The sequence below is a fragment of the Pseudorca crassidens genome, chromosome 7 (assembly GCF_039906515.1).
Source record: "Pseudorca crassidens isolate mPseCra1 chromosome 7, mPseCra1.hap1, whole genome shotgun sequence".
NCBI classification, from domain to species: Eukaryota; Metazoa; Chordata; class Mammalia; order Artiodactyla; family Delphinidae; genus Pseudorca; species Pseudorca crassidens.
In genome coordinates this window covers 7404823-7431531 of record NC_090302.1, presented here as the reverse complement: position 1 = coordinate 7431531, position 26709 = coordinate 7404823, and the positions used below count along the sequence as shown (strand labels likewise).

The 26709-nt window shown below is 49.5% G+C and overlaps 1 protein-coding gene across 4 annotated transcripts in view; it reads right to left on the bottom strand.

Moving 5' to 3' along the window:
• Nucleotides 1–19857, bottom strand: part of ZER1 (zyg-11 related cell cycle regulator) — a 30329-nt gene extending 10472 nt beyond the window's left edge. For 3 of the 4 annotated variants that reach the window (XM_067743029.1, XM_067743032.1, XM_067743033.1), the window contains exons 1-8: nucleotides 19703–19857; nucleotides 7794–8045; nucleotides 6347–6497; nucleotides 5686–6122; nucleotides 5197–5373; nucleotides 3749–3863; nucleotides 3451–3597; nucleotides 2946–3119 (exon numbers count right to left, since the gene is read on the bottom strand). In XM_067743029.1, the coding sequence (XP_067599130.1) occupies nucleotides 2946–3119; nucleotides 3451–3597; nucleotides 3749–3863; nucleotides 5197–5373; nucleotides 5686–6122; nucleotides 6347–6497; nucleotides 7794–7951 (1359 nt within the window). In that variant the 5' untranslated portion in view covers nucleotides 7952–8045; nucleotides 19703–19857. The remainder of the gene's footprint in view (nucleotides 1–2945; nucleotides 3120–3450; nucleotides 3598–3748; nucleotides 3864–5196; nucleotides 5374–5685; nucleotides 6123–6346; nucleotides 6498–7793; nucleotides 8046–19702) is intronic. The other variant, XM_067743031.1, reaches the window with a different exon arrangement.
• Nucleotides 19858–26709: the final 6852 nt, after the last annotated feature.

Below are 26709 nucleotides of genomic sequence, written 5' to 3'. Positions count from 1 at the left end.
CTAGGTCACAAGGTGTGCACGTCTTCAGCTTTACCAGGTAACACCAGACTGTTTCCAAGGTGGCTGTACCAGTTTATACTCCTACCAGAAGCACAGAAAAGTTCCAGTCACTCCACATCCTCAATTACTCTTTGTGCTGTCTGTGGGTTTCTTTCTTTCTTTATTTTACAGTGTTCTCAGTGCATTTTCCTCATAATTTCCTTCCATGCTTTCTCAATAGATACTGGAAGTTCACCATACTTCATTACTTATATAAATTAGAGGATATCCTAATCCTCTAATTAACTTGTTAACCCTTGTTAACTCTGTCCTTTTTCTCCCCCACAATATACATATATTTCGTAATTTGAGAAAAAAAATTATTTTAAATCATAAAAGCAATACTTACTATAAAGATTTCAAAAAATACTATCTGAGTAGAAAGTTATAAAGTCCCCCACTTAATTCTTCAGAAGTAATTGCCGTTAAAAGTTTGATGCAGGACTTCCCTGGTGGCGCAGAGGTTAAGGATCCGCCTGCCAACGTAGGGGACACGGGTTCGAGCCCTGGTCCAGGAAGATCCCACATGCCGTGGAGCAACTAAGCCCGTGCGCCACGACTACGGAGCCTGTGCTCTGGAGCCCGCAAGCCACAACTGCTGAGCCCACGTGCCACAACTACTGAAGCCTGCACACCTAGAACCCGTGTCCCACAGCAAGAGAAGCCACCGCAATGAGAAGCCCACGCACCACAACGAAGAGTAGCCCCCGCTCGCCGCAACTAGAGAAAGCCTGCGCACAGCAACGAAGACCCAACGCAGCCAAAAATATTAAAAGAAAAAAAAGTTTGATGCACAACCTTCTAGATTTTTCTACCATGGAAATACAAATGTATACTTGGGGGAGGGGAGAGGCGAAAGAAGGTTTTATCCATATTGGTCCAAAACTTCTCTTCACTTATCAACATGCAGGGCCATCCATCTTTCCATGTTAGGATGTACAGATTTACCATCATATCCCATGATGTGGGCAGATCTTACGTTAATCTTTCAGGTCCAGGCCCCTATTGCTAAAACATTTTGGTTGCCTCTGACGTCTTATTTAATCAAAAAGGGAGGATGTACATGTATCTTTTTCCTCTAAAAACATTTCTAACTGTGGAATTTACGCCAAAAGATAAATGCATTCACAGTTTTGGCAGGTTCTGCAAGTTGCCCTGTGAAGAGGTTGTTCAGGTCACACCTCACCAGTGGAAAGTGCGAGTGTGTTCTTCCCCTGACCTTTGTCAACGGACATCATCAATCTCTCGAGTCAAAAAGTGATTATCGGGCTTCCCTGGTGGCACAGTGGTTGAGAATCTGCCTGCCAATGCAGGGGACACGGGTGCGGGCCCTGGTCTGGGAGGATCCCACATGCTGCGGAGCAACTAGGCCCGTGAGCCACACCTACTGAGCCTGCGCGTCTGGAGCTTGTGCTCCGCAACAAGAGAGGCCATGACGGTGAGAGGCCCGCGCACCGCGATGAAGAGTGGCCCCCGCTCGCCACAACTAGAGAAAGCCCTTGCACAGAAACGAAGACCCAACACAGCCAAAAATAACTAACTAACTAACTAAATAAATAAATTTTAAAAAGTGATTATCTTGTTACTTGAATTTCTATTTCTTTGAAAGAGTTTATGAATTTGCGAGTCTTCAGCTAGCATTCTTTTCTCGTTAAAAAAAAAAAAAAAAAAAAGACAAGCCTTTTACCTGATTATAAAATCAATCTCAATGCAGGAAGAACTGTTGCTCTAAGGTCTGGAGTTGGCAGGCAGTGGGAAAGGGGGCCTTCTCATCCCTGCAGAGACTATATCCCCACCAGAGCCTTTCTGGAGGACAATGCAAGAACACGTACCAAATGCTTTAAAAATACACAAACCCACTGCTCCAGCCATTCTCCTTTTTAGACGTGTCTCATGAGGAGCATCAATTACTTGTATTCAGCAAAGCCTTATTTGAAATAGCAAAACATGAAAAGCAACCTAAATGTTCAACCGTGGGGCTGACTCAGTAAGTGCAGCCCATGTATTCGGGGGAGCCCCGTCCTGCTACACCTCGGGGATGGGGCTTGACCACTGCCTCTGAGCCCCAGCACAGAGTCAGCACCAGGGCAGCCTCTCCTTGAATGAGAACACTTCACACTATGCCGACATCAACAATTATGAAGCCGACTTGTTCAAATCAGCTGCCCCGGGGGGAGGAGAGCTGGGATTGGAACTTTCACTTTCTAGTTAGTGCATTTTCTATTACTTGAATTTGTTTTCTAAGCATTAGGTATCTCACTTTTGTAATCAGAAAAGAAACAATGCTTTTAAAATTTTGTTGTAAAATGTTTTGTTGATATGGGAGATGTTCACATTTACAAGACGCTGTTGAAATGAAAATCCAGGTTATACAACAGTACACACAGAATGGTCCCATTTACTAAATAAATATGCACAGACTAAAAGCCAGAACAGTAGATATCCATCGTTAATCTTGGCTCTCTGTGTGCTGGGATTACGGGTTGTTGTTGTTTTTTTCTTTTATACCTGTAATTTTTCTCCAGTAAAAATTTTGATTACTTTTATAATAAAAGCAGTTATTGAAAAAAATACCCACCTCAGCAGAGTGTCACTGGGCAGGCTAAGGAGTTAGCACGAGCAAAGGCCCAGAGTCAGGAGGACAGGGCCCCTGGGGGAGGGTGGCAGTGGGCGATGGACTGGCCGGGTGGGGCCAGGTCCCAGGGCCCTGAATGCCAGGTCCCAGAGTCTGGCAGCGATGCCGCGGGAAAGGGGGGTTGGGGGGGGCGGTACAGAGCCAGGAGAGAAAGGGCGAGAGCAAGCATGGCACCGGGAGGGCTCTGCGAGCCTGCTGGCGAGGCTGGGGCACACAGGGTGAGCAGGAAGTGGGGTGTCTGGGTCAGAGCAGGCAGCGGGTGGGGGCTCACCGTCACCTCCTGGTAGGATTCCATGCCATTCAGCACCACCTGGATGACCTGCCGGCGCAGCTTGATGCTCTGCTCTGAGCGATACTCGGAATTGGTCAGGTAGAAGAGGGCAGCGCTGCCCGTCACTTGAATGTTCTTGTCATACTTGTGGCACTTGAGGGCCGTGATGACCAGCTGTATGAAGACAGAGTACGGGCTGGGGTTGGCCAGGCCTGTCCAAGTTGCGCGGGGACAGGCCTGGGGCTGTGAGAGGGGCTTGGATGGTCCTCTGGGGCAGGGCTCAGCCTGATCCTGCTGCCTGAGGGCAGAAGTAGGGGTTGGGGAGCAGAAACTGGGGCAGGCCACGGTCCTGGGACGAGGCCAGTGCTGGGGCAAGTTAGGCACCGCGAGGCGGGGCTGGGGTTTGGGAGGCGGCACGGCTGGTGTCCTGGGGAAGAGGAGGGGTGTAGAGGAGGGAGTGGTGGGAATGGACCAGAGCCCGAGGGCCCCCAGGGTCGGGACTGACCTTCAGGGCCCGCAGAAGCTGGTTGCAGCGTTCAATGCGTGCGATGTCGAAAAGCAGGTTGATGGCCCGTGAGGTGATCTCCGGCCTGTGCTCCGTGTAGGCCTCGATGGCATTCAGCACCTGTTCCTCATTTTTGTCACCACTCACCTGGAGATGGAGCATGATCAGAACATCCCAGAAGAGGCCAAGCACTGGGATGCCCGATCCCAGTGCCGCCATCTCTAGGCCCAGGGCAGACAGACCCCTCCTTCCCTTCTCCCGGGGCACCCTGGTCCTCCCCTCCCCCTCCCCCTCTCACTTTGTAGGCCGGAATGTGCGTGAGGCGGCACAGGGAGGTCTCGAAGAGCCCAAGGAACTGCAGTGGCCTCTTCAGAGCCCGGAACGGCATGATGCTGCTCTTGGAAGGCTCGATGCTGAGGGAAGAGGGTGTTGGGGTGAGTGGCCTGGGGCCCGGGGCTGCCCTGGGTCAGCACAAACAAGGGCCTCTCCCTGGGGGGTGGTGAGGCGTTTCCTTGGGGCCCTCTGCTAGGCCCTCCAGCCTTGTCTATTTTGTTTTTGATTTTTTTTTGGCTGTGTTGGGTCTTTGTTGCTGAGCACAGGCTTTCTCCAGTTGTGGCGAGCAGGGGTTACTCTTTGTTGCGGTGCACGGGCTTCTCACTGGGGTGGCTTCTCCTGTTGTGGAGCACGGGCTCCAGGCATGTGGGCTTCAGTAGTTGTGGCACGCGGGCTCAGTAGTTGCGGCACGCGGGCTCAGTAATTGCGGCACGCAGGCTCAGTAGTTGTGACACCCGGGCTCAGTAGTTGCGGCACACGGGCTCAGTAGTTGTGGCACGTGGGCTCAGTAGTTGTGGCATGCAGGCTCAGTTGTGGTGGCACGCGGACTCTAGAGCGCAGGCCCAGCAGTTGTGGCGCACGGGCTTAGTTGCTCCGCAGCACATGGGGTCTTCACGGACCAGGGTTCGAACCCGTGTCCCCTGCACTGGCAGGAGGATTCTTATCCACTGTGCCACCAGGGAAGCAGAGAAGTCCCTTTTTTTTTTTTTTAAAGGCAGGGGACGGACATAGACCCCACCTCTTGATGGGAGGATGACAAGGTCACACTGTAGAGAACATGTGGGATAGGAGATACCGTTGCAGCCATCTTTGGAGAATCCTATCTGCCATTCTAGTGAGGATGTGTCACCTTTAGGTTCCCCCAACAGTCATGAAGGGACATGCCCATCAACCAAACCCCACTCCATTCCGGTCGGGGAGAGGGTTTACGGCCAGTGACAGCTGGATGGGTTTGAATCAGCTCTCTCCTCCAAACAACAAACCTGGGGACCAGCCTGTCTGCCGTAACACCTAACGAGTGGCGGGTATGCTGGCCTTACCTTAATACCACCACACCAGCTCCGGCCCGTCTGAGCGCCGTAATCTCCCAGTCACTCCCCATGCAGTACCTCCAGCCTTTGCACGTGCTGTCTCCTCTGCGAGAACACCCTTCCTCTGGCAAACTCAGAATGAGCTCTCTGCACAGCCTGGGTGCCATTCCTCCTCCTCCCTCCTTCCTGACCCTCAGGGCAACCCCAGAGCCCTGTGCAGCCCTAATAATGACCCGTCTGTCCCCAGTAGCTCACACAGACTCGGGAGGGTCTGATTTGTTTCTTTCTGTCCAGCATCCAGGACAAGCACTTGACAGAGGGGCACTTGGTCAATGCCTGTTGAATGATACCCTGCTAGCAAACATGGCAGGTGGGTCCCCACCTGGTCTGTCCTGCATCCTCGTCCATCTTAGAGATGCTGCAGTTCTCCAGGATCATGTGGCCAGAGATGTCCAGGGACATCAGGTTCCCCAGCTTCTGCACAAAGAGGCTCAGCACCTTGCGAGTCAGCTTGAACTTGTAGTAGCTGGACAGGCGGTCTCGGGAGATGTCCAGGTGTCTGGAGATTGGAGTTGGGGGCACAGGTCAGGAGCTGGACACAGACTGGGGCTGCCTCGTAGACCCCTCCTGTTTCAGTCCATGGCAGGGGAGGGCCCATCCCTGTTACAACCACTCCAGGGCGTTCTGGGAAAAAACGTGCTGGGACCCAGGTGCCCTTAACAGCCCCGGTCAGACCAAAACAGTGGGTTTAAGGAATAGAACTGTCTCTTCTATCCCCACCTTCTGCCTGGCCGGGGGCTCAGGAATCTTCTGGGACTGACAATCCACACCTCCCCACCCCCACCCCGCGAGCTCTGGGCTCGCAGCTCACCGCAGCTTGTGCAACTGGACAATAACACGGATGTGGTCGTCAGACAGGTCCATGTTGTAGAGCACGAGGGACACCAGGCTGTCTTTCCACTGGGTTAGGAAGGCCGCGTCGCTCGTCTGGATGCCCGAGAGGTCCAAGGCGGCCAGCGAGTTGAGCGGCCGCAGCAGGGACTCCACGGGGACCCCATCGATCATGCGGCCCAGGTTGAGGAAGCGCAGGCGGCTAAAGCCCTCGAAGGTGAAGTCCTTGACCAGCACCTGACAGGTGGGGTTGACGAGGCACTCGTCTTCACAGCCCCCCGGGTTCTCCTCCTCGTAGAAGATGTTCGCGCAGCCGAACAGGCTCAGGGACACCAGGGTGTGGCTGAAGCTCCTCAGCGTCTGCAGGCTCTTGGCGGACAGCTTCTCACAGTTGGTCAGGTACAGCTCCACCAGGTCCTGGCGGCGGGCACAGCCCCGTTATCACCTCTGCACCCACACCCCAGCCTAGGCCTGGCCCTGAGCCACACGTGGGGCTTGGGGAGGGGTCTGCACGAGGGGGAGAGCCCTGGAGGCGCCTCAGGATTCCTGGGCTGGAGGTGACCGGTCCTGCCCCAACTCTGCCTGACCGTCTCAGGGTGGCCTCCCCCGGCCATCCCCGGTGCCCGGTGACCAGGTCTCACCTGCTTGCGAATGGCTTCCAGGTCCTGGTCCTGCACCAGGTCCTCGCGGAGGTGGATTCGGGTGAGGCGGGTGCTGCGGGGGTCTGAGAAGAGGCTGAAGAAGCTCTCATGCGGCTCAAAGTTGCAGGCGGCGTTGACCAGCTCCACATACCTGGGAGGGAAGGAAGCCTGGCTCAGGGGAGGGACCCGCATGCTCCCTTCAAGGCCCAGCACAAGCCCTCCCCTTCCTCTGAAGCCTTCCCTGGCCACCCCGGCAGCAACCTCCACCTCCTCCCCTCCTCTTCCTCATAGCACCTGGTTGGATCTGGACTACCCTACAGATGAGACTAAGGGTGGCCCCAGCACCCAGGAGTCCAAAGGTAGACCAGCTGGTGATAAAGGGGCCTCTAGCAATGGCAAATCCCAAGCTCTTCCCCGCCAAACTGTAGACGCTTCTATAACAAACATACATGTCCACACTCCCCATCTTCTTTAAGCCAGCTCTGACTCCTTGATCAGCCCTTCCCAGAACCCTGTCCAACAGGAAGACTGAGCCGAGGGGTTTGGAGTTCCCAGCTGGGTACAGAGCAAGCGCTCAGCAAAACTCTGTTGAGATACCAGCAGATGCTGGTCTGGTGGAAAAGGCTGTGGAGTCATACACCACCCTGGCTTGGCTGTTCACTACCTGGGCAACTTCACACGAGTAACTGCAATTCCCCAGACCTCAGTTCCTCCATCTGTAAAATGGACACAACTCTGCTCTGCAGTGTCCAATATAGTGCCTGACCCACATTAGATGCTCAGAATGTTTTTACAAGTTGGGCTCTCAGGTCACACACAGGTTCCCACTTTTATATGCAACTGTCTGGTCTAACAATTTCCCTCTGGGCATCTGGACCGAACCTCCAGCAGTCAGGCCTGTGTATCATCCTTCTAGGAGCCTCTATTAGTGGGGAGTCCCTTGGAGAAGCCACATAGCGATTTTCTGAATGATCTGATCCCTGCTCAGGGGTCCATTATTCCGGCACTGGTGCATAAATATGTATGTATTCAGGTTCACACACAGACACGTGTTCACAGGCACAGGTGCATCGTGTGTGTACGCACACGCGTGTGCGTACACAAATGCACACACAGGACAGCATATAACTCCTTCATTTATATTATAGGAGCGGTTTCTACACCCTCTCATAGGTGTAATGCATACCTGCAGTTTTACACTCAAACCTACCCTGTGCTGCAGAAGCCCACGTGTGTGCAAACACATTCCTTCACGTGCGCCCCCCTCCACACACATACCAACATGCACAATTACAACTTTACGGTTATGGAGGGGCCAGTGTTCTCTTGCACCCACAGATACCCACGTGTGTGCATATCCCCACGGGGGGCACACACAATGCTCCCAATCTCTCGCACACACTCATGCTGAGGCTCAGGCCCCTGCCCCAGCCCCACGCCTGCTCACTCATTGACGAGCCGGTCACAGATCTCGCTGGGCAGGAAGATGTCTGGATGGAGCCGCAGAGTCTCCTTGTCCAGCAGGTAGCCCAAGGTACCATCCAGGTTGCGCAGGCAGAAGTCAGTGCAGAGGGCCATCAGGGACTCAGGGGTGTCTGACGCCATGCTGGGAGCAGACAGGTAGGCCACTCTGGGACAGGGGCCCCCAGGGGCAATGGTGACTCCCTGACACTCACAGGATCATTAGCTGAGCCACGGCCTGGGGAACGGGAAAGAAGCTAAGTGAGCCATGCATAAGGGCCAGAACTACCAGCTGCCCTATGTCCATTCTCTAGTAGAAAAACTGAGGCCCCTGGATGGTACATACAAGCTAGCAGCTTAGCAGGGTCAGGGCCCGGGACTCCTGATTCCTCCCTTCCCTGCCCTGCTGTGCTACCACCTACATGTGATTTGACCTGCAAAGAACAGGGGGCGTTGTCTGAGCATTTCCATGACCTCCCAATGTCTGTGGGCAGATGTGTGTGCTGGGGACCCAGTGCTTGGGTGGGGATTACAGGGGATTTTTTTTGGCCGCACCACACGGCTTGTGGGATCTTAGTTCCCTGACCAGGGATTGAACCCGGGCCACGGCAGTGAGAGCACCGCGTCCTAAGCACTGGGCCGCCAGGGTGGTGTCCGTTGCTGTGTGAGTGTGTGTGTGTGTGTGTGTGTAACCCGCATATAGCTGTCACTGTCTGAATGCTTAGTATGTGCCAGGGCTTTAAAGACACGTCATCAGTGAATCTCATCGTATATGATTAAGAATGAAGGCTCCTCACGAGAGCAATGAAAATATACTTCCACATAAAAGTTGTACATAGTGGTATTATTCATAATAGTCAAAATGGAAACAATTCAAATGCCCATCAACTGATAAACGGATAGACAAAAACATGGTATAGCCATGTAATGGAACCTTATTTAGCAATAACAGGAATGAAAAGTACTGACACACGCTACAACACTGCACCTTAAAAACGTTATGCTAGGGCTTCCCTGGTGGCGCAGTGGTTGAGAGTCCGCCTGCCGATGCAGGGGACGCGGGTTCGTGCCCCGGTCCGGGAAGATCCCACGTGCCGCGGAGTGGCTGGGCCCGTGAGCCATGGCCACTGAGCCTGCGCGTCCAGAGCCAGTGCTCCGCAACGGGAGAGGCCACAACGGTGAGAGGCCCACGTACCGCAAAAAAAAGAAAAACGTTATGCTAAGTGAAAGAAACCAGTCACAAAAGGCCACGTATTTTATGATTCCATTTGTATGAAATGTTTAGCCAGAACAGGCAAACCTACAGAGACAGAAGTAGATTAGTGGTTGCCTGGGGCTAAGAGGTTGGTGTGGGGGCGGGGATGGGGAGTGACTGCTAATGGCTGTGGATTTCTTTTTGGGGGGAAGAAAATGTTCTAAAATTGACTGTGGTGATGGTTGCACAACTCTGTGAATATCCCCGAAACCCACTGAACTGTCTACTTTAAATACATGAACTGTATGGCATAGGAATTACAGCTCAATAAAACTGTTATTAAAAAAGTAAGGTCTTGGGCTTCCCTGGTGGGGCAGTGGTTAAGAATCTGCCTGCCAATGCAAGGGACATGGGTTCAAGCCCTGGCCTGGGAAGATCCCACATGCTGCGGAGCAACTAAGCCCGTGCGCTACAACTACTGAGCCTGAGCTCTAGAGCCCGCAAGCCACAACTACTGAAGCCTGCACGCCTAGAGCCCGTGCTCCACAGCGAAAAGCCATGACAATGAGAAGCCCGCGCACGGCAACGAAGAGTAGCCCCCACTCACCACAACTAAAGAAAGTTTGTACACAGCAACGAAGACCCAACACAGCCAAAAATAAATAAATAAATTTATTTATTTATTAAAAAAAAAAAGTAAGGTCTTGGGACTTCCCTGGTGGTCCAGTGGTTAAGACTCCGTGCTCCCAATGTTGGGAGCCTGGGTTTGATTCCTGGTCAGGGAACTAGATCCTACATGCTGCAACTAAAGATCCCACATGAGGCAACGAAGACCCTGTGTGCTGCAAATCAGACCCAGGACAGCCAAATAAATTAATTAAAAAAAAAAAAAGTAAGCTCTCATCAGACAGAGAAACACAAATACTGTATGATATCACTTACATGTGGAATCTAAAAAATAGAACAAACTAATGAATATAACAAAAAGGAAACAGACTCACAGAAATAGAGAACAAACTAGTGGTTACCAGTGGGGAGAGGGAAGGGGGAGGGGCAAGACAGGGGGAGGGGAGTAAGAGGTACAAACTATCATGTATGAAATAGTTTATAAGGATATATTGTACAACATAGGGAATACAGCCAATATTTTATAGTAACTATAAATGAAGTGTAACCTTTAAAACTGTGAATCGGTATGTTGTACACCTGTAACATATAATATTGTACATGAACTATACCTCAATAAAAAACAGTGAAGTCTCCTACTGCCTTCATGACCTTGGGATAGGTACAGATTTCTTAAGTAGGACTCATAAGGGAAAAACGATAAACTGACGTGCACCGAAGTGAGGGACGTTCGCTCACATACACACAAAGACTCATTTGACATGGACCACAGACCGATACGTGAACGGTGAAACGATAGGCTTCTAGAAGAAAACATCGGAGTATATCTTTATGATTTTCGAGTAGTCAATAATTTCTTAAATAGGTCACAAAAAAAAGCAGAGAGAAACTGATAAATTGGACTGCCTCAAAACCTAATGTTCTTTTCATCAAAAGGTACCATTAAGAAAGAGAAAAGGCAAGGGACCTCCCTGGTGGCGCAGTGGTTAAGAATCTGCCTGCCAGTCCAAGGGACATGGGTTCGAGCCCTGGTCTGGGAAGATCCCACATGCCGTGGAGCAACTAAGCCTGTGAGTCACAGCTACTGAGCCTGTGTTCCAGAGCCCGCGAGCCACAACTACTGAGCCCACGTGCCACAACTACTGAAGCCCATGCACCTAGAGCCCATGCTCCACAACAAGAGAAGCCGCTGCAATGAGAAGCCCGTACACCACAATGAAGAGTAGCCCCCGCTTGCCACAACTGGGCAACGAAGACCCAACGCAACCAAAAATAAATAAATAAATAAATTTATAAAAATAGGAAAAAAAAAGAAAGAGAAAAGGCAAGCCACAAACTAGAAGACGTTTCCAATAATATATCCAACAAAAGGCTTGTATTCAGAATATATAAACAACTTCTACAGATCAGGACATAGCATCCAGTTAAAAAATAGGCAAAGGACTTGAACAGGCGTTTCATAAAGGATAAAGAAATGCGCAATAAACGTAAAGGAAAGGAGAACCATAATGAGATACCATTTTGCACCCACCAGAAAGGTTCCATTGGAAACAACAGTAATACAGGCAACACCCAGCTTGTGTTATAGTGAAGCTATGGAACGAGGGGAAGTTACCCACACTGCTGGTGGGAGTGTGAATTGGTGTGAACTGGCAGTGTAACGAATACTGTGTGACACTATCTACTAAAGCTGAACAAACACATATGTTCAGTGTTCAGCAGCTCCACTACCAGATATACGCCCATCAGCAATGCATATAAATGTTCACAAAAAGACACAGACAAACTGTCCACAGCAGCACGATTCCTGATAGAACAGAACCTAAATGTCCACTGACATGAGAATGAACATTAGGGTCCACTCACCAGGGAAACACTACACAGCAATGAGAATGCACCACCTCACAACAGCTTGGATGGACCTCACCATGTTTAGTGAAAGGAGCCAGACGCAAAAGAGTGTATACTCATATACTGAATGAACCCATTTATGTTTTACTCCCTTAAGTTAAAAAACAGGAAAATCTGGGACTTCCCAGTGGTCCAGTGGTTAGGACTGCATGCTTCCACTGCAGGGGGTATGGGTTCGATCCCTGGTTAAGGAACTAAGGTCCTGTATGCCGGTGGCAGGGCAAAACAAACAAACAAAATAAAAAAAAACAGGAAAATCTAATCTGTGGTGGCAGAAGTCAGGACTGTGGTTACTTTGGGGGTTTGGTTCGGAGCTAAGAAGCTTCTAGTCCCTTATCTGAGTGCTGGGCATACAGGCATGTGCACTTTGTGAATATTCAGGGAGCTGTATATTATGACGTGTGCACTTTTAAAAATGTATACTGCGATTCAACAAAAAGTTAAGAAAATGGCCTGGACACCTAAGAGGTCCACGTTTAAAAGGAATTCGGGGTTCAGCGAAGTAACGATCTAACTGACTATGCATCCTCAGCTACAATAAGTGGCTAGGAGAGAATGAAAACTGAACCTTCACATTCAAGTTGAGTGAACAAGATAGAAAACAATCCACCATTTATAGACCTGAGGACAGTCAGGAATTAGTCCCAAACCTTTTTCCTATGAGAGTTTACATCAGAAAGGGGAAAAAATAGGCAAAATGAATCTATGGTGTTAGAAGTAAGGGTGGTGATTACCTTTGCAGGGAGGCAGTAATTAGAAAGTGACAGGGGGGCCTCTGGGAGGGCTGGGACAGGTGTTTACACCTGTGGAAATTCATCAAACTGTCTGCTCATGCTTTGTGGTCCTTTCCTTATCTATATTATCCTTCAGTAGCTATTGCTTTTTTTCCCTTTAAGTGAAGGCTCTAGGTTAGACAGATCTATGTTTCAATCCAGTTCCACAATTCACGGGTCTATTACTTAACCTCTCTGGACCTCAGTTTCCTCGCCTGGAAAGTGGGGACAATAATCCCCACTTCACAGGGCTGTTGGGAAAATGCCTCATCTCAAGCTTGAGATGACTCAGTGCACAACAAATGGTGGTTATGAGCCCACCTTACAGATGAGGAAACTCAAGCTCAGAGAGAGGGTCTACTCTGTCCAAACTGGCATGTGCACCTCATCTCGTGGAGGGTTATGCAGGAGCTCAGTTTGCCCCTGGCTTCTTGGAGCCTCCTAATCCACATGTGAGCCTTCCAGGATGCTCAGGAAACCGAGTGGGCGCCACAGAACGCTGTGCCCTTTGCAGTGGCCAGCTCTCAATTCCGGCAGCACCACTCACTGGTGACCGTGCTCTAAGAGCTCTGGAGCCAGGCCGACCCAGCTCCAAGTCTCAGCCCTGCTGCATAAGAGCCGGTGAACTTGGGCAAGTGCCTTCACCTCTGTGCCTCAGTTTCTTCTCTAAAATAGAGAACACTGTGTGCAGATGGACACGGAACAATACAGAAAGGGCTTAGCGTGGTGCCTGGCACATAGTAACTGCTCACTAAGAGGCAGCTTTCATCATCAACATCCCTTTCTCCTGCCTCACCTGCCCTGGGCCCTAGAGCAAGGTCTGTTCCTGCCCAGCTCCAGGCCCTTGCTTCTCAGGCCTGGGTCTCCTGCCGCGAGGCCCACTGTGCCAGCTGCCCCAGTGGTGCCATGACACCCTCGAGGAAAAGCACAAGAAACAGGCTGCCTGGACCCTGGGCATGGCCTTCCTTTGCCTGCACTCACTTTCAGATCTTGACCCAGAAGGAGCACCGCTGGCAGGGAGACATGCCCTGCTGGAAACTGCCAAGTCCAATCTCTTCAAGCAGTCACTCAGGGCTTCCAGAAGTGGGACCAGCTCTGCGGCCTACTCACCACCCCCCGACCCCCTACTCCCGCTGAACTGGCCTCCTTCGTTGTACTGGCAATAGGCCAGAGGCACAAGGTCACCTTCGGACCTTTGGTCATCCACTTTCTGTTCTAAATACTGCTCCTAAACCCCCAAACACATTCATGTCCCTCTTCCAGGAAGCATCTCCCAACCACTCCAGCCCACAATACCTTTGAATTCTCCTCTTGACTCAGCTCATGTCTATGCACCCTCAGGCCTTAGTGTCACTTCCTCCAGGAAGCCTTCCCTGACCCGCCAGGGTGCTCTTGCTGTGTGCCCCCATAGGCCCTACCATAACAACTAACATTTAGGACTGATGCTGTTTTAATTATCCAGTTTCCCTGCCAGACAGCCAGCTGCACAAGGGCAGGAACCGGGCTCTCTCCTCTGACATCATCCCTGTACTTAGCCCAGGGTTAGTGTCTATTGAGCACTGTAGGTCCACGGGTGAGCGAAACCAGACAAGGTCTTTGTCCTCGTGGAGCACACTGGCTCTGGAGCGAGACAGATCTCCACCTAAGAAGCACACAAACCCATGCCACGGAACTGGGCCCAGTGCTCTGAAGGAGAGGGTGGGACCTGGGACCCTGGGTGCCCGTGCCAGGGGACCTGCCCTGGACTAGGGAGTCAGGGCAGGCGTCCTTGGAAGTGACATCTCAGCAGCGACCCAAAAGATGAGTCATAGTTCACTCCGGTGGCGGGGAGAGAAGGGAAAGGCGTTCCAGGAAGAAGGATAAGATGCTCACAGGCTGAAAGGGCAGAGGGTGTGGGACACTGGCACTATGGGCCCAATACCACGACTATTGGCTGAACGAGGGGCTGCACACCCCATGTGGGTCTGACACGTTGTAGGGTTGCAGCACATGCAGGGAACCTGGGAGGCAAGGCACGCTCTCAGATTCCCCCTGCCCACCATGCCCAGGACAGTGCTGGGCACCCAGTGGCCACAGTGGAACCCTCACCACTCTGGATGAGAGAGCCGCCAGGGGCTTTGCCCTTTCTGCAGGATGAGCTCAGTCACCCAGGTAGCCACTCTGCCCTAACCCTGCTCCCCAGGTGGAAGAAACACCACCTTGTCAGCCGCCAAGATCACCAAAAGCCTCCAAAAGATAACCCGGGCAGATGGCACAGATCTGCTAACCACCTTTTCGCAGTGCTGACCCCGCTGCAGGGGGCTGGCGTGAGCCGGAGGAGGAAGGAGCCATCTGTCTTGGCACCAAGGCTGGAGGCCCGGGGGCCGGAGCACCCTGCCACTTGGGCCCCTTCCAGCTACAGCCTGGCACCGGCCAGAGGTGGCCATCTCTACCCACCCCATGCCCAGCCCCTAGGGTTTCTCATTCTTGTGGCAGGCACCAGCCATCTGGGATTCTGGCAACGGGAGATGGAGGGATCTCTGATTATGACAGAAGAGCACACAGTAAGAAGGACCCTGTGTCTTTCTCCATCCCGTCTCTTGCCTGGATCCACCATGAGCTATGACATCCTGGGGGGTGGGGAGCAGTGGAGAGCAAATAGCGGCCACCTCCAAGCTGGTTGCTTCCAGTCTGAGCTCCTTAAGGGGTTTATTTCATACAGTCTCTAACTTAACCAATGGACGACATTGCCTAGGATCCTGTGCTTGCGGCTAATTCACCATTTATATAACAATCTGTCTAACGACCCCTCCCCCAGCCCACAAGCTCCAGGAGGACAAGAACACTTTCCGCTTCCACACTCCTGGATCCTCAGGGCCCGGCCTGTGCCTGGCATGTAACAGAATAAAGGTTTGTTCTTGCCTGAGTTATCACACTAAAATACCGTGAGATAGAGATTGTTAGCCGGTTTTCTGACGAAGACACTGAGGCTTGTCTAAAATCACACAACTAGGGACTTCCCTGGTGGTGCAGTTGTTAAGAATCCGCCTGCCAATGCAGGAGACATGGGTTCGAGCCCTGGTCTGGGAAGATCCCACGTGCCGCGGAGCAACTAAGCCCGTGTGCCACAACTGCTGAGCCTGTGCTCTAGAGCCCACGAGCCACAACTACTGAGCCCGCGTGCCACAACTACTGAAGCCCGCATGCCTAGAGCCCGTGCTCCGCAATGAAAGAAGCCACCGCAATGAGAAGCCTACACACCGCAACGAAAAGTAGCCCTTACTCGCCGCAACTAGAGAAAGCCCACGCTCAGCAGTGAAGACCCAACAGAGCCAAAAATAAATAAATAAATAAAATCACACAAGTAACAAGAGTGGGACACAATCCAAACCTAAAGCAAAGCCATGCTTCTCACCAAACCATCCAGTCTTCTGTCCATCCAGTGTAGGGGGAAGAGAATGTGAGGTCCAGAGGAGGGAGCACGGGACCCCACCAGTGTCCTGACCCCCAGCCTCTCTGTTGGCTGAGGGAGCCAGAAGCTCTGAGCCTTGGAGCGGCACCCACCCTGTGAAATATTAACCCAGGAGCTGGGGGGAAAACCCAAACAAATATCCTATTTACAGAGGCTGGAAGCTTTCCAGGAGGGAGTGGATCACAGGCCAGATACTGGGGGTGGGAAGCTGATGTGAAGGGAGCCAAGGCAAGTGCCAGGGGCCCCCTGGGGGCAGGGGTGCAGTTGAGGATCTGAGGGCATCCCGGGGGGTCACTGACCTGCATAGACTAATCTGCAGGGTGGGTTACATTAGGAAGATATGAGGGGGGAATGCGCATCACCCCTCACTGGTGCCACCTGGAGGCAGAGGGCCTTGGGGATACCTGGGTTCCAGGCTGGCAGTCAAACAGTGATCACAGCCATACTGAGCACCGTATTCCAAGGACTCTGCTAAGTACTCCACATGCATCAACTCACTTAATTCTCCCAACAACTACACGAGGCAGGAATTATAATCGACAACTTACAGATGAGGCAGCTGAGACTCAGTGGTGACGTGACCGGCCACAGACTATGTACGTGTACAAGGGTCTATATGTACCTATCAGTATGTATACATGTATTCATTAGTTTGAGACCCAGAATTCTGAGCTTTCCATGCATGTTTTCATTGAAGCCACAAATAACCTATAAGGACATACTATTCTGTTTTCCAGATGAAGAAACTATGGTTCAAATATGTGCATTAATGTGCCCAAGTCCCCCAGTAAGTGCCTGGCTCTCTCCACCATTATGCTATGGGCAGGAACTGTTTCTCCAAGCCTCCCGTCTCCCTTCTGCGGCATGAGCCTTTGCCTGCTTACAACCTGGAGGGTCCTGGGCCCTGAGCACAGATGATCGGGCATCACCGGTAACTATTCTACAGGCATATATCATTTTTTGACCACAGGACTAGAAGCTTCCTGAGGACGAGACCTAGTGTGACTCATGGGGTCTCCATGACACAGTGAGTGCATGACTGGTTGGTTGCGGGTGAAGGAGCCTCAGCTCCATGAGGTCCCCAGGCAATATTTACCAGCCTCAATATTCATCAGGGTCCTTATCTGTCAATGGGTTGCAAACCTACCACATGGGGCTGCTGAGCAGATGCCATGAAATAATGGCAAGAAGGTGGTAACCAATAATTATGGAGTGATTTCCTAAGAATAATGCTTGGAGAGATCCTTCTGCTCATTTCTGAAGCTGGAAAATCAGCTTCAGGGATTGAACCAGATATAGGATGTTTGTCTCAAAGTAAATGATCCAACAGGGGTCTCTGAACTCGCATTTCGGGGGTCAAGAACAGCTGAGGTACTGAAGCCTTCTGCCCCAAAATAAGTCGCAGAATCCTGGTGGTGCTAATGACAACAAGAACTGTTTTTAACCTTTGTAGAGAGCTTTAGAATGCACCGAGTTCTTTCATCCTCCCAGTAGCCTTCAGTTAGTGTAGAGATAGGAAAACTGAGGCACAGACAGGGGATAGGACTTGCCCAAGTTCACACAGTGAACCATAGCAGAGCCGGGCTTGAACCCAGCTCCCCAGATGACTAGTCCGCACTTTTACCCACAACAACCGGCTTCAGCACCCTGGCTCTCAGCGTTGGTGTGCTTGACTTTTCGTTTTCAAATCCACTGGCCCAGCTGCCCTGCTCAGCTTATGACCCAGGCCTGATGACATAGTCCAGGCTTAGGGGTTGAGGAGAGAGAGCAACCATTGTTCCACTCCCTATAAGGCATGCTGCAGTCTCAGCCTCTGCTGGGCACATCTAGGATCAACAGTCTCCAGCAAATCCGCCACACACAACCCAACCACACAAACAGAGTCAACATATACTGCCCTTCCCAACCCATCTCCATGTCATATTTATTTCAACACCACCATTTAGCCTATATTATATGGCAGAATAGGGATTTCCTTGCTCTTTAAAAAAAAAAAAGCCCCCATAACCTTCCACTGGTGTGAAAAAAGACAGGACCAAGCCACCATGACAGTGATGTGCAACCACTGTTCCCACTGAGGGGTGACAGCAAGTTTCCACTTTGTCTCCCCCGCTGTTCTCCAAAATTCTACTAGTTCAGGGAGGCAGCCAACAGCTGGTGACATCATCAGCTGGTGCTAAAAAGAAAGGCTTTGAGGTAGACACATGCAAATATTTCCTCACCATTGTCATTGCCATCGGCATACCTGCAATGTCCTGAGGATTTAATATGGGCTAAATGATGCACTAAGCGCTTCAGTGCATGACCTCTCATTTAGCCCAACAACCCTATTTTACAGATGCGGACGTTGAGGTGGGAAAAGGTGAGTTGAAAGTGAAACTGACTGCTGGCTACTATAGCTCTGTGGGTGGTACTTGACTTGGCTGCTTGACTCGCCCAAGTTCTCACAACCAAAAAGTAAGTGGCATGACCAGATTTAACTACAGTGTTCTGTGACTGTCCTTTTAAAATTTATTCCATCAGTGGCCATTATAAAGGTGGAGAAAGGGTACTTACAATGCCAGGCCAGAGCACAATGTCCATTTGTCATCTAGAACATATTTTCTCTGAACACCAGACACTTCAAATTAATACAGTTCTGAAAGGGTGCCCCATTAGACACCCTGTGACCCTGCATCACATGAACAGCCCCGATATCCTCCCCACCAATATCTGGCCCCTACTCTTCTCTGATTTCCTTGTCAACCACTCTTCCTCTCCTTCACTCTGCTCCAGCCCTATTGTCCTCCTGCTGGTTTTTAAAATCATCAGATATACTACCTCAGGACCTTTGCGCTTGCTGCATGGCTTGCTCCCTCCCTCCCTTCAGGTCTTTGCTCAGATATCACCTTATTAGAGCCCTTCTCTGACCACCCTCTATAAAAAGGGCAACTCCACTCTCTGGCCCTTATCGTGGCCCTTCCTGCACTATTTTTCTCCACCCTACATATATTTTTCTCCTCCTTACATATATTTCTGATTTGCTGAATGAACTAGTGAACTGAAACAGAGAGACCCCCTCACCACTGGCAACCACCTCCTGCCCTAAGTACACTCTCCTGTGACCCTTTTCAAAGCTGTCCTCAATGCTCATTCTAACCAGTTTGAACCCTGAAGAGAAACATTCTGTAGGACAGATCATATGGGGTGATTTTTCCATGGAGGCATCAGGCATTCCCCCTCTGATTTAAAAATCAAATGCGCTGACAGGCACAAAGACTGGAAGTCTTGGACTCCTTGGGCCAAAAAGCAGCCAAGTCAAGTTCCACCCACAGAGCTATAGCAGCCAGCAGTCAGTTTCACTTTCAACCCACCTATCAGGCTCCCTTGGCCCTTAGGTTTGCTACCACCCCATCCCTTTGCCACCCTGTTGGATTTCCCCGCGCCTTGTCATCCCTGAGCTTTCAAGCACTGCTTTGGGGAAACTTAAGCTCATCCAACAGGTAGGAGGGGCAGAGGCTGCCTCTTTCAGCCCTGCATCTATCCCCCATTTTGTAGGGGCATGAGACAGGGCGTCATTTTCTTTCTGGAGGAAGGGTGCTCACTTTTAAAGGCATGTTTCTCAGACCTGGCAGCAGAGGTAGAGATGGGAGTCCTCCCACCACTGGCCGAGATGGACCTTTGCAAATGGTTGCAGCGGCGATGGTGAGGCACCGGAGGCAAGAAGGGAAGGGGGGAGGACGCAGAGATATCCCTTGGCCCCGGGAGCGGACGGGATGCTTCCTCGGCGAGGAGGAGCGGAGGATGCGGCCCGGGAGATGCTGGGGAGGCATGGGATCTAGTTGGGCTAGGGCCGGGGTCTGCGGAAGACGAGGGTCGGAGGGGTGGAGCTTGGGATCCCAGGGACAGGAGCCGGGGGCGAGATGGGGGTCGCGCCGGGGGGACTCCGTGGCCATTACCTTGCCCTTAGGGCGGCGGGCGGGGCTGAGGGACGCCGGGTGCTGGCTCCGGGGCCCGGCCCCTCCCCCGATCCGGCTCCTACGGCTCGCAGCCTGCAGCTGCCGCCGCCTCCGCTGTCAACAAACCCGGGGCGCGTCACTTCCGGGGCCGCCCCTTAGCAACAGCTAACGGGTTCCCCCGACGGGTCCCGCGGCGAACGAGGGCGGCGGCGGCCGAAGGTTCCGGAGCCCCGCGGCGGCTCTTCTCCCAGACACCGGTTGGGTCTGCGGGTGGAGGAGGGAGCGGTTGGTCCCCACCCCAGTCCTCAGCGCGCTTCTCACGGGCTCTCGCTGGGCTGGGGGAGCTGGGGAGGACCCGCTCGGTGACACCGGCTTCCGGGCCCGCTCTGCCTTGCGGTTTCCCGGAGTCCAGGGAATGATTAAGGGCGGACTGACTCCACCTTCCTCGTCAGCACGGACATGCCTCCAGCGCCAGCCCCTACATCCAGCGCCCTATTGAACATCTATCCCTGGCTTATCCGCAGGTAGCTCGCACCCACGCGTCCAAAAGCGGTCACCATCTTCCCCCCGAAACGCGCTGCTACTTCTCCAGCTAGTTAATGCGCCCTCCAGGCAACGCGGCTGTCACCTGGGAAATGGGGAGTCGGCCTTGGCCCCTGCGTTTCCCTTAGCTCCTCTTCCAGTCGCCAAGTCCTAAGGATCTCTCAAACCAGCCCCTCCCCTCCTCCGCCAGTAGTGCCCGACTCTGTCCACCATCATTTCTCCTTTGGATTTCTGCAACAGCCTCCTAACAGAACTCCCGGCTCCCTCCCCTCATTCTCTCCACAGTTCGACAGTGAATTTTCCAAAACCAATAAATCTGATCACAGCACCCCGCTGCTTATAACCCTTATGGTAGACAAGGATGATCTGTCCCCCGTCTCTCTCCCCACCCTCTTCCCTTATTTGCCCCCCCCACACACGCTTTCATTCTCCAGACAGTTTAAAGCAATTTTGGTTCTTTTAATGATCCTCTTCTCTTACATAGGCTCAAATAATTTCTTCCCTACTAAACACTTTTCTTGCTCCCATCTGTATCCTCGTCCTTCTGGTCTCAGTTTAGATGCTGTTTTCTTGACGAACCCTTTCTTGACATGACCCTCTTAATAACCACTTTTGTGGATGTTTTCGTTCTGCACAGTATCTTTTAGTCTTTAACTATGTGTAAGCATGTTTGTGCAATTTTGAATCCTTTAAAAAGCTTTTGATTTTGAATTCTCAAAACAAGATGTTCTTGTTTAAATAAAAAATCTAAACATTACAGAAATATAGGGTGGAAAAAATGAAAAGTCCCATTCAAACCCTAACCCAACCCCAATTTCATTCCCTTCCCCAGGGGGCACCACTCTTTAACAGTTTGGTGAGTATCCCCTTAGTCGTTTAAAAATATGCATGCAAGAGCTAAAACTATAAAATTCTTAGGAGAAAATAAAGGCATAAGTCTTTGTGATTTAGGGTTAGGCAATGGTTTCTTAGGTATGACACCAAAAGCATAAGCACAAGAGAAAAAAATAGACAAACTGGATTTCATCAAAATTAAAAACTTTTGGGCTTCCCTGGTGGCGCAGTGGTTGAGAGTCCGCCTGCCAATGCAGAGGACACGGGTTCGTGCCCCGGTCCGGGAAGATCCCACATGCCGCGGAGCGGCTGGGCCCGTGAGACATGGCCGCTGAGCCTGCGTGTCCGGAGCCTGTGCTCCGCAACGGGAGAGCCCACAACAGTGAGAGGCCTGCGTACCGCAAAAAAAAAAAAAAAAAAAAAAAAAAATTAAAAACTTTTGTGCTTCAAAGGGCACCATCAAGAAAATGAAAACACAACTCACAGAATGGGAGAAGATATTTGCAAATCACATATCTGGTAAAGAACTAGTAATCCAGACTATATAAAGAATTTATGACTAAATAATAAAAAGACAAGTAACCTAATGTAAAATAGGCAAAAGAGCTGACTAGACAGTTCTCCAAAGAAGATACGCAAATGGCCAAGAAGCACACGAAATTATACTCGACATCATTAGTCATCAGGAAAATGTAAATCAAAACCTCAAAGAGATACAACTTCATATCCTAGGATGGATACAATCAAAGAGATAGACAATAACAAGTATTGGCCAGGATGTGGAGAAATGGGAACCCTCCTACGTTGCTGATGGGAACTTAAAATGGTGCAGCAGCTTTGGAAAACAGTTTGGCAGTTCTTCAAAAAAGTTAAACATAGAGTTATCATATAACCTTGCAATTCCACTTCTAAGTATATACCCAAGAGAAAATTTTCACAGCACCATTATTCATAATAGACAAGAAGTAGAAATAACCCAAATGTCCTTCAACTGGTGAATGAATATGATATGGAATAATATAGTCATACGATGGAATATTATTTGGTGAGAAAAAGGAATGAAGTAGTGATACATGCTACAATATGCATGGGACTTGGAAACATGGTAAATGAAAGATACCAGTCACAAAAGATGATACATTTATGATTATATTCCTATGTCCAGAATACACAAATCTATAGAGACAGAAAGTAGATTAGTGGTTGCCTAGGGCTGAGGGGGTGGGGGAAAAAGGAATTACTGCTAATGGGTACAGGGTTTCTTTTTGGGGTGATGAAAATGATCTAAAATTAGATGGTGATGATCATTGCATGGTTGATGGATGATAGTTGTATATGTACAGCTCTGTGGATATTCTGAGAAACAGTGAATTGTTCACTTTAAATGTATGCTCTAAAGGTATTGTATATGCGGGGCTTGCCTGGTGGCGCAGTGGTTAAGAATCCGCCTGCCAATGCAGGGAACACAGGTTTGAGCCCTGGTCCGGGAAGATTCCACATTCTGTGGAGCAACTAAGCCCGTGCGCCACAACTACTGAGCCTGTGCTCTAGAGCCTGTGAGCCACAACTACTGAGCCCGCATGCCTAGAGCCCATGCTCCCCAACAAGGGAAGCCACTGCAATGAGAAGCCCACGCATCACAACAAAGAGTAGCCCCCGCTCAGCACAACTAGAGAAAGCCAGCATGCAGCAATGAAGACCAAAAAAAAAAAAAAAGAAAATAAAAACGGTATGTGAATTATATCCCAATAAAGGTGTTAAAAATGCATTTATAAACATGTATATGTAAACTCATGATGCAAGATGGATTTAACAACATAAATAGGATCATTCTATACAAATTGTTCTGGGACATATTTTTATCACTTTTTATGTCAGATCATATAATCCTGTTTAATTCTTTAGAATGGTTGCATTGTATTCCAGTAATTGCACAATCTTCTTATTGGTGGAATTTGGTTGACAAATTCAGGTAGAAGACCTAAATAGACATTTCTCCAAAGAAGACATACAGATGGCCAAGAAGCACATGAAAAGCTGTTCAACATCACTAATTACTAGAGAAATGCAAATCAAAACTACAATGAGGTATCACCTCAAACCAGTTAGAATGGGCATCATCAGAAAATCTACAAGCAACAAATGCTGGAGAGGGTGTGGAGAAAAGGGAACCCTCTTGCACTGTTGGTGGGCATGTAAATTGATACAGCCACTGTGGAGAACAGTCTGGAGGTTCCTTATAAAACTAAAAGCAAAATTACCATATGATCCAGCAATCCCACTACTGGGCATATACCCAGAGAAAACCATAATTCAAAAATACACATGCACCCCAATGTTCATTGCAGCACTGTTTACAATAGCCAGGACATGGAAGCAACCTAAATGCCCATCGACAGATGAATGGATAAAGAAGATGTGGTACATATATACAATGGAATATTACTCAGCCATAAAAAGGAACAAAACTGGGTCATTTGTAGAGATGTGGATGGATCTAGAGAATGTCATACAGAGTGAAGTAAGTCAGGAAGAAAATCAAATATCATATATTAACGCATATATGTGGAACCTAGAAAATGGTACAGATGAACCGGTTTGAAGAGCAGCAATTGAGACACAGGTGTAGAGAACAAATGTATGGACACCAAGGGGGGAAAGCGGCGGGGGGGTGGAGGTGGTGCTGGGATGAATTGGGCGATTGGGATTGACATGTATACACTGATGTGTATAAAACGGATGACTAATAAGAAAAATTAAATAAAAAATAAACATTAAAAAAAGAGTATGAGGGCTTCCCTGGTGGCACAGTGGTTGAGAGTCCGCCTGCCGATGCAGGGGACACAGGTTCGTGCCCTGGTCTGGGAAGATCCCACATGCCGTGGAGCGGCTGAGCCCGTGAGCCATGGCCGCTGAGCCTGCACGTCCGGAGCCTGTGCTCCACAACGGGAGAGGCCACAACAGTGAGAGGCCCGGGTACCGAAAAAAAAAAAAAAAAGATTGTCACTGTAAAAAAGAATATGAAAAAGAATGTATATGTATATATATATATATATGTAACTGAATCACTTTGGTGTACACCAGAAATCAACTACACTTCAATAAAATAAATTTTAAAAAAATTAAAAAACATCTCTCATAAATTCTACCAGACACTTAAGGGGTAAATATACCAAATAATACCAGTTCTACACAACTTCCATAAAATTGAAGGGGAGGGAAGACATTCCTACTCATTTTATGAGGCCATCATTACCCTGATACCAAAGATAGACAAAGACATGACAAGAATATAAAACTATAGACCAATATCCCTTGTGAATATAGATGCAAAAATTTTAACAGAATTTTCAACAGAATAAATACAGAATAAACTGAATTCATTTTTTTTGTTTGTTTTTTTATAAATTTGCCGTGCGCAGGCTTCTCATTGCAGTGGCTTCTCTTTATTGCAGAGCACAGGCTCTAGGCGCCCGGGCTTCAGTAATTGTGGCACGCGGGCTCTAGAGCGCAGGCTCAGCACTAGTGGCGCACAGGCTTAGTTGCTCCGCGGCAGGGAAGTCCTCAAACTAATGATTGAGTTTAGCAAGATTTCTGGATACGAGATCAAGAAAAGCAATTAAAAATAAATAATAGGGGGCTTCCCTGGTGGCGCAGTGGTTGAGAGTCTGCCTGCCGATGCAGGGGACACGGGTTCGTGCCCCGGTCCGGGAAGATCCCATATGCCGCGGAGTGGGTGGGCCCGTGCGCCATGGCCGCTGAGCCTGCGCGTCCGGAGTCTGTGCTCCGCAACGGGAGAGGCCACAATAGTGAGAGGCCCGCGTACCAAAAAAAAAAAAAAAAAAAAAAAAAAAAAAAATGAAACCAGCGGAATTCCCTGCCGGTCCAGGGGTTAGGACTCCATGCTTTCACTGCTGAGGACCCGAGTTCAATCCTTGATTGGGGAACTAAGATCCCGCAAGCCGCGCAGCACAGCCAAAAAAAAAAAAAAAAGAAGAAAAATAAAAAAGAAACCACTGAGGAGAACCTATAATATTTCAATATATAAAGTTAAAAAATTTTTATTAGTGCTTGTCAAATTGCTCTGTGAAAAGTCTTTACAGGTTAACTCTCTTTAAAGCTGTTTGAGAGAAGTTTGTTTCTCTACAACCTAGTGATGATAGGTGCAATAAATACTGATGACTTTTCCCAGACCAAGAGGCACAGTATGGTTGTTCAATTCATATTCCTCTGAGTATTAGTCCAATTTATTGTTATTTCAGGTTCTAGCGAGACATTTTTATTTCTTCTTTTTTTAAAAAATAAATTTATTTATTTATTTATTTTTGGCTGCGGGTCTGCGTTGCTGCACGCGGGCTTTCTCTAGTTGTGACGAGCGGGGGCTACTCTTCGTTGCGGTGCGCGGGCTTCTCATTGCAGTGGCTTCTCTTGTCGTGGAGCACAGACTCTAGGCACGCAGGCTTCAGTAGTTGTGGCACGCAGGCTCAGTAGTTGTGGCTCGTGGGCTCTAGAGCGCAGGCTCAGTAGTTGTGGCGCACAGGTTTAGTTGCTCCGCTGCATGGGGGATCTTCCCGGACCAGGGCTCAAACCCGTGTCCCCTGCATTGGCAGGCGGCTTCTTACCCACTGCACCACGAGAGAAGTCTCATTTCTTCTTTGAAGTGCCTGCTTATAAGCGTTGCTGTCTTACCTCCTTCAGGTGTTTGCTTAGACATCACCTCAGAGCAGTTTTCCTGACCCCCTATGTAAAATTGCAGCCCCTCCCGCTGCCCACTCCTGTTTTATTTTCCCCTGTCGGAATTTATCACCATCTGATGTACCATTTAGTTTACTTATTTACCTTATTTAATGTCTAACTCCCCTCACTAAAATGTCAGTGCTTCGAAGGCAGAGATTTTTGTCTTTTATTCACTACTAAATTCCCAATACCTAGGACATATCTGGCATGTCGTAGGCACTCAATACATTTCTTGAATGACTGAATGCTTTTTTTTTCTTCTTCTTCTTGGGGTGTTTGTCTTTTTCTTGTTGATTTAAGAACTCTCTATACATTAGGGAGATTAACCCTTTATCATAAAGGGTACATATATTTTCCCCTGTTGATGCTTGTCTTTTCCTTTACCATTTAGAGACTGAAAATTTTAGGTAGTTATATATCTGTCTTATATTTCATGGCTTCTGGGCCTTATGTCTTCCTCCTCCAAGATTCTAAACATTTTTCTATATATTTTTGTTCTAATCCCATAGGATTTTTCCCTTGCAGAGCTTTAATTCATTCAGAATTTACTTTCCTGTCAGATGTCAGATAGGAACAGACCTTTATTTTTTTCCGAATGATAGCCAACTGTCTTTTTTTCTTAACACGTTGTTTGTGTTTTTCCCTGTCTTTCTAATCAATCTTTCAAAGGGCTGGTGGTATTTTTTTTTTAACCTGGAAAAAATTCCTGTCCTATTGTGCAATTAAGTCAACATTTATTCATTTCTTACATTTCATGCAAAGGAACATAATCTTTGTATTCTGATGAAACATTTATCACAGTACCTAGCACATAGTGGGAGCAGAAATTGTGGGATGAGTGAATAAAGGAACAGGTCTCCCTGTGCTTGCTCCATGGAGTAGTGAAATCCTGG